At 37.0% G+C, this 12,535-nt stretch overlaps 1 protein-coding gene across 1 annotated transcript in view; it reads right to left on the bottom strand.

Annotated features, from left to right (window-relative positions):
* si:ch211-254n4.3 (uncharacterized protein LOC100003386 homolog) overlaps positions 1-12,535 on the bottom strand; it is a 172,503-nt gene that overhangs the window by 51,463 nt on the left and 108,505 nt on the right. Inside the window, exon 2 of the mRNA XM_017693495.2 lies at positions 8,775-8,884. Coding sequence (XP_017548984.1) covers positions 8,775-8,883 — 109 coding nt within the window. The 5' untranslated portion in view covers position 8,884. The remainder of the gene's footprint in view (positions 1-8,774; positions 8,885-12,535) is intronic.

Here is a 12,535-nt window from a genome sequence, read left to right as displayed (position 1 = left end):
TGAAAATGTCACATTTTTAATTTCCATGCTGCCTTTTCTCTCAGGCCATATGGAGAGAGTCAGTGCGCAAAGCTAAAGCCTGAGCTAAAGCCACACACATACTAGACGTCTGCTACCCAAGCTGAGCCCAAGGGGGCCTGACAAAATATCTGGTTTTGGGCCAACTTTAGGGCAATTTTCACATTCAGCACAATTTCTATTTATTAGCTGAGTTTAACATATTGAGAGAAAATAGGCAAGACAAAGCATGTTTACTCATTTAGCACATTTCATAAACAAGTGCTTAAGTACAAATAGGGAAAGAACTTAAACCCTTAAAATCCCAGGCTAATTACATACTAAGGCTTATTGTTCAGTAACTACAGGGACTTCAATGCAAACTGGTTGAGGGCTATAGAAGCATGTCATACAACGTTGGGCCTACCGACAGGTCTTGGCTTTTAAAGAGTTTTCAAATTTGTTAAATTTAGTGCATAAACAATAAGTGTGCATCAAAATGTGCAGAACAATGTAGAGGATTTGTTTACTTTATTATAAAATCAACAAAACATAATTTGACCATGGATGTCCAAACCCTTGCGTACATGTACACATATAAAGCAACAGTAACTAGAGGAACTTTAGTGCAGTAGGACTAACAGTTGAAGGGGAACTCCACCAATTTTTCAAAAGTTCCGCATAAAATGTTCTGATCTAGAGAAATCTAGAGTCAGAATTGTTCAGGAACCAGACATCAGAGGAGTTCTACACCTCCCTTACAGAAAGTTATGGTTAGGTATATGCTGTGTGATGCCTGAGACATTGTTTAATGATAGTTTTGTGATAAAGGTTTAGTCTGAAACATCTTGATAATCCATTTATTTGAATCCATTCATGGTGGAGATGTACATTCATCAGGAGGGAAAACAGTCCTCCCAAAAACAGATTATTTCCAACTTTCCACTATTTTACCATTATCAACATTAGATACTAAAACGACGGAAGACATGTGTAGGGTCTCTGGTGGTTTTAGATAAATGGCTATATTTGTGGTGGTTGGTGGTAGATAGTGAAAATATTGTATTCTCTCTTTGAGTTTTACAAACCTTTGCAGGTGACATGAACTCACTGAGCAATTATTATTATTGTAAGACTTCTACACAAACGTGAAAATGATCAGTTTCCCCTTTGCTTTTCCACAGATGATAGACTGTCCAAAGTCGTCTCAAACGGGCCTCAACTGGGTTACAGACATCCAAGCCATATGTGAAAGCACTCATAATAATAATAATAATAAATAAATAAATAAACAATTAAACACGCAATTATTTTTTAAAATAATAAAAAAAAAAAAAAAAATCCTAGCAGCCTATGATAACATTAGCTTCAACGTATTTATTTTCAATAAAATGTCTTGCTTCTTAGTAACAAATAAGGTATAAGAACCATTTAGTAGGTAAAACGTATTATAAAACTGTCTAAAAGTGGAAAGCTCATTTTGGAGGTTTCATTATTTAACAAATTAAATGTTTTCCCCTGATTAACTAACACAGCCTGGCAACATTCTTCTAGAAGTGAAATGAAATGAGATACTCCACAGAAGACACATGTGATAGGCTAATTACCCATGAGAATGATGGTTAGACAAGTTCATTATACCTGCATGTGAGAAGAGTCCTCCAGATTTACAGTAAGCCACTCAACATTGTTTATTTTGTGATCACTGTTTTGCCATTACTGGCAAAATAGCAAATATTTTCCTTACCCTCCTATATAAATATGTTGCTTAGCTGTTCAGCCTAAAGACACTTTTCGGAAAAAATGCCAATGGTTTTAAGTGCGCTGAAGTTAAGAAAAGCATGGATAAGTCACAAAACAGTGTCAAGTCCACTGAAAAGTTTAGGAGCAGTGCTTCCATAGTGCCATGCTAAAGCAGCCTCTCTGGAGTACCTATTTTTTAGGAGTGTACCAGCTGAAAACATCAGCTGATAAATCTTACATATGAACTATTGTTTGACAATACAAAACATGTACAAAATAATACAACAGAGGAATCCACAAACTGGTAAAGCAGCACTAGCTAAATTTATAAGGCTAAATTTAGTGAATGCTAACTGTGAAGCATCTGCCATACAGTCTGGCACTGTCCCATTCAAACTTCCCATCTGCCATGCCATAACGAAGCAGGAGACTCGCCAACTGGATTAGAGGATGTCATGAGGAACTGGTCGCTAGGACAAAGCCTAAGGCATCAGCAGCGCCAACGGCCATGTAAGTGATCTCATTCCCAACCCATTAGAAACCTGGCAGTGAAATACAGCTAACAGGATGAGACCAGATGCAAAATACCCACAGTGCAAAAGCAGCTCTGTCTTATAACAGAGTTAAAGCAGTTCACACTAGAGAATGATTGCATGTTCTATGATCTCTAAAAGACCTGCTGACAAGTCCAAACATCTATTACTGAAGTTAACATTCTATAACTTAATATAACCCACGTTGTATTGCAGTTCATGTAATTACTGAATAATAAAGCTCAGGATATAATAAGGCTAGGATTTTAAGGGTTAACCGTTAAAAGTTAGCAACCTGTGACTACATTTCCTCCCTTAGACTTTGTCCAATTCTTGCCAGTGTGACAAACTAAGAATCATAGTATAACAAAACTGACTGTATTACTTTGCTATAGTAAATACAGCTAAGCAAATGCCAGTATTAAAATAAATATTATGATAAATACCTAACTGGTTTGCAGTTTATGATTTTGCATTTAGAAATAAAAAAAAAATAAAACATCTGAATGTATTTAAATATCACTATGCATGCAATACATATTATAAAATAATCACTACATAAAAAATAAGAATAAGAATTAATAAGAATTGTCCATAATACTACTATATAGAACTATCAGCACACCATCGAGCACTGAGACCTTTACTGTGAGAGCTGTGAAGCTGCTCCAACGTAAAATAATGCATTAAAGCATTCCAGAATGCACAGTACCAACATAAAATTGACATATACTATGCATATCACAATCATACCATGCCAGTCTGTCACGGTTGGCTCCTCCCACTACTCCATGTGCCCCTTTGTTTTGATCTTCCATGTGCATTTGTTTTGATTTTCTAGTCCTGCCTCTTGTTTCATGACTTCACCCCTGATTGTCTCACCTGTGTTTGCACCTGTCCCTACTTACCCTTATGTATTTAAGCCCTGTGTTTGCCCCTTGCGTTGGCTGGTCTATGTTATCTGCTGTGTTGGTTGTTCTGGTTACTGTGTGTTGTTTGAACCTGCTTATTGTTTATTGTTGGTTGGGATAGTGTAATGGTTAACACCTCTGCCTTCTACACTGTAGACTGGGGTTCAATCCCCCACCTGGGTAAACACCCTACACTATACCAATAAGAGTCCTTGGGCAAGACTCCTAATACCACCTTGGCCTACCTGTGTAAAATGATCAAATTGTAAGTCGCTCTGGACAAGAGCGTCAGCCAAATAAATGTAAATGGTCTATCATGTCTGCCCCCCATTCATTCCATGTTGGCTCTTTGACCCTGGACTGTCTCGACCCTGATTTTGGATTTGCCCATAATAAATCTTGCTTATCTCCGCATATGTGGACGCCTCCTCGCTCCCCATTACACAGTCATTATGTAGCAATGTCTTATGTAAAAACATTTACTTCATTAGTAGCCTTTAGTAGAGATTAGCAGAGACTGTCCTTTAACTGATGGCTTTTTGTCTGGATTCAATACAACACTTTCCAATTGTACATGCAGACTTAGGACAAACAAAACTTCTAACAGACACTTAGGTAACTTTTTTACTTTGTCTGTTCCAGTTGAATAGTGATGAATTTAGTAAATACTTCAAATTAATATTACTGGATTCATCTGTTAGGCCAGTGGAGCAGGTTTATAAGCAAGGTTAAGTTCGGTAAGCTGTCATGCCTTTGACTTCAGTTTGTGACTGCAAATGTACATGTGTTCATGAGATTGGGCATTTTTTCCCTCTCCATGCTGGGTGAGATGTCGGTTCTCACCTTTTAAGGGAAAATGTTGTGTCTGTTGGTCTGTATGCCATGCTGAGAATGTCGTGATTGTTGTGAAGAGGAGGGGCTGTGTCATCTTATCAGAGCACGAGAGCGCAGTGGGAGTTTGTGAATGCAGATTTGCATCTCTAAAAATCTCAGGAGAAACTGTATCTTGTTTGACTGAAGTGCAGTGGTGATTTTTCAAAGTGCCCACAGTAATGTGGCTGCACACAAGACATACATTTAAAGGTCATTAAGTGTAAAATATCACAGAATTGTAGCACAACAAAGTATGAAGTGAAAAAAGTAGATGGCATGACCTCAAACTGTTACAATTCCTTTGATAAAAGTCTAATTTTATACACATTTGGATGGTATGTGATATTTCTACTTTATTTGTTTTGTTTTTTATGATAATTTTTCCCTGACATATTTCAAGTCTCTCTCTCTCTCTCTCTCTCTCTCTCTCTCTATCTATCTATATATAAATAACCATTATATACTTAAATTGTTCTTTGCATGTGAAATGGTTCTTCAGTTCTTCAGATTAATAGAGAATATGCTGTATGTTGTATTTTTTGAAGGTGGTCATAATGTCAAGCTTTTAGCAATAGAAGAACCATTCTTAGTGCTATATAGAATCATTTTCAAAAAAAAGGTTCTGTACAGAATCATGTACAACATATTCTCCATCAATCTGAAGAACCATATCACCATGCAAAGAAGCATTTAAGCATGAAATGGTTCTATATAGAACTCATGGTTCTAAAGAAGCATTGGCTATACTTAAGAATTCTTAAAGAACCATCTTTTTTAAGTGCTGTTGGAACAAAACCTTGTATCTCCAAAATAGTAACTTTACAGGAAAAGGAAAAAAACTTGCTTTATTTTTAATGTGACTTTTTTTCCATATCATTTTGGGCTGTTTATTTTGGTCCATTCATCATGAAATTGACACAGTGCATTTTCAAATTATGCAGCCATTTTCAAATTATGTCAAAAAATGAAAAATGACAAAAATGGAGGTTTTGTTACAACAGCAATGATATCAGATCCAGATCAAAGCAGATATGTGATGATCCGCTGAGGGTTTTTCTACAGAACTGGCTAAACATTTGTGGAATGACTGAAAAGCTTGTGCTAGATCAGAGGTCACGCCACTCGATGAGCTGGCTAGTCAAGTGTTTTGTTTGAGCAGTTTGAGAACAGCACTTTCAGGTGGCCATCATTAATGAAGTGTTTCCATTAAAACAAGCTCATTTTAAAGCTTAGCAGGCTTAATCCGATCTGCGCCAGTAGAATTCTCAAAGTTTCACCAGTGGAACTGTAAAAGAAAACTGGCAGTGTGCCATCTCTAATCAATGGTAGCCAGGTTCTCTCTCTTCTCTTTCAGGCTGGATAAATAAAGGAGGGAGCAGTGGGTACAGAGAGGAAGGAGGTGGAGGGCAGGAGGACAGCAGAGGCAAGGACAGTGGTGTGAGAAATGCTTAGGGCCTGACACTGACCATCATACACCACCAGACCCTGTAGACACACACACACACACACACACACACACACACACACACACACACACACACTTTGTTCATCATTGATTGTGTGACACCGACTATATAGTGAATGTAATATTTGGATGGGTGCATTTGGGACACGTCAACAACGAGCCTCATATTTCAAACACACACACACCACACAGACACAGCAGGCCAGGGGGCTCAGGACTCCAGTCATCCAGTCAGTCGTTCCTCTTCCTTGTTCACAATTCATGACAGCCTCATTTGTCTCTCTCTCTCTCTCTCTCTCTCTCTCTCTCTCTCACTCTCTCTCCCCCTCCCCTCTATATCTGCAGTTCTATCTCTCCATTTCTCATGTCCCTTTCTTCTTTTTGCCCTTCAGTAGTTGTTCTCTTCTTTCTATTCACCCTCTGTACAGTTTGGTTTTTTCTCCCTTGCCTCTCACTTTTTCCCTGTCTCTCTGTACCCACTCTTTCTCTCTCTCTTTCTCTTTAGTATAAATTGTTTCTTCTCTCCTCTTTTCTCTCTGCCTCTCTACCCTTTTTCCATCTCCCTCTCTCCTGTCTCACTATCTCTCCATCTCTCTCTCTCTCTCTCTCTCTCTCTCTCTCTCTCTCTCCCTCTATTCCTTTACTCTCTGTATCTCTCTATGCCTTCTCTATCTCAATCTTTCTATCCTCTCCCCATCTCTTTCTCCTGGTCCCTCTTCCCAATATGCCTCTGCTCTCTCTCTCTCTGCCTCTCTCCTCTCTGTTACTCTCCTTCCCTTCTTTCTTTTTCCTCTATATCCTGCCTTTTTCTTTCCCTGTCTCTGCATTCTTTCTCCCCCTCTCTCTATCCTCTGTCAGTCTCTCTTTTCTGTATCTCTTTTTATTTTTCTCGCTCACACACACACACACACACACACACACACACACACACACACACAGACATGACCTGTAACATCATAACTGGTGTAGGTCATTGTTTATGGGGTGTGTCCTCTCAATAAAACCAATAACCCTGAGAGAGAAAGAGAGAGGGAGAAAGAGAGAGGGAGAGAGAGAGAGATGGAAAAAGAAATTGGAGTGAGACTCTCTTACCTTGCTCCGATCTGTAAGGTAATTATCTGATTAGCTGTTTCCTTGCCGCTGCTCGACTCTGATTGGCTTACTCTTAAGGTTCAGTGAGTGCTCCTCCAATCAGAAATCAGACATCAGAGAGCAGCACTCAGACAGCAAACACACAGATGGAAATTATAACCCAGCTAATGAGGGAAATAAACATCACCCTAACACACACACACACACACACACACATCTACAAACACTTGCCAACTCACACAGCAGGCTGGAGAAAACGAGACTGAGGCACAAATCCAATTCAATAAAGGCTGCAATTTCTCCACAGTTAAAATGTCACCTTTAGCATTTGATAGGTAAGGCATTAACACACAGAGGAACAGGTACTGCTGCAGAAGAAGCCCAGAAAGTGTTAAACTGACAGAGTAATGGGTGATGAAGACCATAAGACATTATGACCAAATAACAATCTATTTACACAAATGTTTATGAATGCATTCAGTTATAAACCATTGACTGTCTTCCTCCACAGATGATCCACTTCATACTGTAATAATAACAACCCTAGATTATCTGTACAATCACACTGCAAAATTGCTTCTCATACCTGCATGAGTCAGCAGCTTTTAAAAAGCACTTTAATCCATTTGAGACCATCCACAGTGTCTAGGATTTAAACCTTATTATAATGATTTGAGATATCAAAATGCACATTCAAATTCCATATTAACTCCATTTTAGCTTTCAGTCAATATACATTAAAATGCCTATGCTGCATTGTCTGACCACCAGAACTCTGAAATAAATAAAAAAATAAAGGTCACTCGCGCTTTTTGGTTACAAGCAGTTTTTTTCTTAATTTGGCAATTCAATTTAAATTCACAGATGTGTTTTATTTTTTATTTTCTTATTTATTTATTTTTGCTATACTGATACCATATTGAATTTCTGTGTTCAGCAACTGAAATATTTATTAAGTTACATCACATAAGTCAGTCAAGAAAATGATTTAAAGCTATTTTGAGTTTAGATGCCCAGGAAAAATGATATGTTTTGTTGATTTTCTCAGTCAAAATAATTCTCTACAGAGAACACACCTGCAAAAATCAATGCATCAGTACTGTTTCTTTGCTAAATTTAACATAAGCATACAAAATGGCCTGCGCAAAAGTTAAGGCACATTTTATATTTTAACTGAATTACAGTTTTTTTCAATATGTGCTAATAAGTGAACGTTTTCAGGAAAAATTCTCTGTCTGTCCACGGCAAAGAAATGTGTTAACCTAAAAAAAAAAAATCAACAAAACTTAATTTGACCAGGGGTGTTCAAACTTTTGCATATGCCTGAATCTTCGAAAGGAAAGTGTTTGCCAGTAAAAATACTGTTTAACATTAGAATAAATACAAATAATAACATATACTGCAAAAAATAAAAATAATTAATATATGTTGTCTTATGAGGTCATATATTATATATATATATATATATATATATATATATATATATATATATATATATATATCATATATTATAGCTAACACAAGCACTGCTAGACTGAATGAACAGTAGATCTGTTCACGATCAGTCTGTATTACCCTGGACAACACATCACACTCCCTCTGACCTACTGGTCAAACAGAATAGCACAGCTGTAGTAGAGAACAGTATAGGAGATTGTTTGTACCAACAGAGATCACACTGTACAACACATCGTCACTGTGCAGGGACATTATCGTATACTGAGCTACTAAGAGGACAGGCTCACTAAGACCAACAGGACATTATACAGCTGTAGTCTTTCCTATGCACTGCCATTTTGTTTGTACATCTATACATATTGCATACAGCACTGACACTTTGTTTATGTATCCATGCATATGCATCTATTAATATAAGTTATCATTAACAATGTATATTCACTCGGTTCATTTACTGGACATGACATGCACAACAGTATTTTCACATGCATATTTATTAAGTTTTAATAGCTCTATCTATCTATCTATCTATCTATCTATCTATCTATCTATCTATCTATCTATCTATAGTTATATTCACATGAACTCAATAAAAAGGCCAAAAAGTGCTAAACCTTCATAGGATTACATTGGATATGTTACAGTCTAAGACGATTAGTGCTTTATCTAAAGTCACACTACAGCCAGTAACTTTTGTCCTACCAATGTGGGTGCGGTGTGAGGCCAGAGTCAGCCGACCCCACAGGGACAGCAAGGCCAGGGTCAGCAGCAGCAGCCACGCACATACACTCTGCATGTCCCGCTCCCGCATCCTGAAAACACACATACACACACACACACAAAACATTAGGAAAACTGATCTTCAGACACAAACCTATCAATTCTACATACACATCAGAGCACGCACATCAGAGGAGCTGTTATCAGCAGCTACTTCATGCTTTCGGTCAAGCAGCAAAAGGCTCTGAAACAAGGTGCTAGTGCACAACAGGAGATAAACAAGGAAACCTCTTAACTTCCCAACAGCTCAGCTTCTGTATCTTAGAGAATCTCACTGCAAAAACACAGTGGGCCAGATTCAGAAAACTCAGCAGTAACAGTGATACGGCACACAAAGCAAGCGGCACAGGAAATAAAAATGATTAAAGTTAATATTGGTGATCAGTGCACTGGTGACTTTTTAACGCTGTGTTGTTTTCATGGGTTCAAATCAACGTTTACTTGTAAATGAGGTCTTCCATATAAAGACACATGCCAAGCAATGCTCCGGGTGGCTGCCCAAATGGATAAGATGAAAGAAAAAAGGAAAAACTAAACTCTCAGAAAAAGAGTTACAAACTGTAAGGAAAGATATGTTCACAAATTATAGTGAATTTTTGGTAAAGATGCAGCAAAATTTGAACTCAAAGTGTGGAAAATGTAAGCATGGCAGCAAATGTAGCACAAACCACTGAGAAAGAAGCTCACAGATCTTACCAAGAGTCGCAGCCAATGAACTTTTAATCAAAGAACAAAATTTCTTACTCAGAAAATGTTGTTCATACTAAAAAAAAGGACATGAATAACATCAAACTCAAATGTTATTCAAAAAGCTCAACTTCTCTAGTTTACCATGGAATTCTGGGTGTGTCTGTGGTAGCAGGTTACCTTTTTAAAACTGTAGACTTAAAATGTAACCAACACAGGCTAAATAGCTTTGCTGCTGATTTGTAACCCTGACTAACCCTATTTGTTAACACCTGCCATTAAAAAGATGTCGAAAGAAGAAATGGAAGTGCTGACGGAGGATGTGTGGCCCAAGCAGCTTGGGAAATCACGGGGAAAAAAAATCAATGCAATTCGAAAACAAAATCAGAAATCAAACAAATAACATCCTAAAGTTCACATTCTAACTGTAGGAATTATATTTTAGCATGTAAGATTTCATTCCTCATTGGTGAAAATTCTAATTTTTTGCAAAAACTTATCAATTTTCAATAAAATGTATTAAGGTTTAACATGTGGCAATTATTTTTCCACATGTTAAAAATGTACATTTCAACTAGTAAAAATGAAGTTTTGACTAGTAATAAATGAATTTTTACTAGTAAAAATGACATTTTACATTTGTAAGTTGAGTTCCTTTGTAAAATTCTTTAGAAATGGAATCATTTTGAACACGTAATCAGACTCTCATCAAAACGTCTTTGCACCACAAGGCCATTCTAACTACAGTGCCAGCTGAAAGTGTGAGAGGAATCTCTTAATATTGTCTTCACCTGTAAAACCTCAATTTGTATTTCTTATGGCAAAATTTAGTGGAAATCTGAAATTTTCCAGGTGTTCCTCTACAACAACAGTGAGAAGGTTTCCCATGATGCTCAGTCCAAGCAGACCAGAATGTGTATTTAAATACTGGTTCATCAGTTGAGTGGGTGAACATGCAGAACTTGTTGATTCCCTGCACGTGTGATCAGACATGCTTGGAAAAATGACCATCAGAGTGGTTCAGGTGTTATTTTGTGTGGGATTGTGTCGTGTTATAAATCCCTACAGCTGTATTTAGATCAAGTAAATATGCAGCAGTTCCTCATACCATGCAAGCAGTAAACTCCTTACTTATTCCTGTTTATGAGTGAGCAAATGTGATACTGCCACACAATTTGCTCTTAACATTACAGTAAATCTTCTACTGCATTTTATCAATCTGGCCCAGTATGTTCAATCTGAACATGTCTAAAAATCAACATTACATTTTCGCTTTCATCCTTTACAGCTGTGCTTTCCATATCTGTGATGCATCTTAGACTACTGAAACATCACCTACCCACACTTTCTGACACCATCAGCCATATTTACTAGGTGTATACACAATAACATCATCAAAAAGCTCAACTTCTCTAGTTTACCATGGAATTCTGGGTGTGTCTGTGGTAGCAGGTTACCTTTTTAAAACTGTACTTTAAGACTTAAAATGTAATCAACACAGGCTAAATAGCTTTGCTTCTGATTTGCTAACACCTGCCATTAAAAAGATGTCGAAAGAAGAACTAGAAGTGCTGACGGAGGATGTGTGGCCCAAGCAGCTTGGGAAATCATGGGAAAAAAAAATCAATGCAATTCGAATTACCTAAAGATCGTCGGATAAACAAACAAAGAAAAAAAAGAGATATGATGACACAAACACAGAAGCCTGCTTTTAATGACAATTCTGAGAGAGAAATCTGGAAAATTCTCTCAGTAATCGTGCTTCCAACTCACTGACCTTTCAATCACACACTTCTTCCAGGCTCATGGAGGCATTTCAGATTAATCAATCGAAATGCAAAATGATCAATTTACGTATTCATTTTAATCTTATTACTGTGCCTCAACAGTGCCACTCCTTAAAATGCATATTAACGAAGTCTGGGTGCTAATAAGCTAAGTGGGATGCAAAAATGCAGGTTGATTGACGAGCAGTGATTTTCTAAGTGGAGAAGTAAACTTCCTCTACAGGGAAAACACGTCCACACATTTTAATACATTGTTACTGTCTATCTGCTGAATTTAACATGCTGGGAATAAATAAAACATGGAATGAGGCCTGTGAAAAAGTTTTACCACATTTGTAATATAAGTAAGTATATATGTAATATGTATAATATGTATAAGTATATATGTAATATGCTTTTATTTTTTCAACATGTTAAACGCAGCAAATAAACTGAAACTGCAATAAAACATGAACCTGTGCAGATGTGTCTTCTGTGGAGAATGTCTACTTATTTTCACCTAGAAAATCATAGAAACGTAACTTGACCACAAACAAAAACTTTTGCACAACTCCCTGATACAAAACTGAATATTTTTTTTGCAACACTTGATTATCCAAAGATTCTATGTTGTTAAAAAAATAATAATTCAATCTCAGTAGTCAGCATAAGCATAAATATATATATAAATATAAGCATAAATATATAAATAAATTGAATGAATACAGTACATATGAATACATATACAAGTATTACATACATGTATATATATATATATATATATATATATATATATATAATTTGTACAGAAATGTCTGGGCATCAAATTATGTAAGGGAGGTGATGACTGTAAAAATGACAGTACTATTTATTCTGATGATTTGTTGGAAATGATGTGTTACAGGTTGAAATAGAGAACGACACAGATCTGAATTCAGAGGGACATTATTATTTTACAGTAAGACACTCGAGCATCGGAAGAGTTTAAGGGTTTTTATCCTAATAAAGGTTTATCTGAACTGCTCATCTGTGGAAATGTAAACAGAAGCAGCCGTTATGCTCGGTGAGTGTCTAATCTGAAAAGAAGGAGAGTGTGATGAGAATCCACATGTGCCTGCCTCTGTAAACTGATCATATGGAGAGACAGGCCCCTTTTGTCAGACCCAAACAACTCTGTGCTTTCGGAAGCAGCCGGGATATTTTATTCCGTTTGGCAGTGAGTGCGTCTAC

Source organism: Pygocentrus nattereri, chromosome 28, assembly GCF_015220715.1.
Source record: "Pygocentrus nattereri isolate fPygNat1 chromosome 28, fPygNat1.pri, whole genome shotgun sequence".
In the NCBI taxonomy this organism is placed as follows: Eukaryota; Metazoa; Chordata; class Actinopteri; order Characiformes; family Serrasalmidae; genus Pygocentrus; species Pygocentrus nattereri.
The sequence above is the reverse complement of the archived record's forward strand: the minus strand, read 5'-3'. Positions and strand labels throughout refer to the sequence as shown.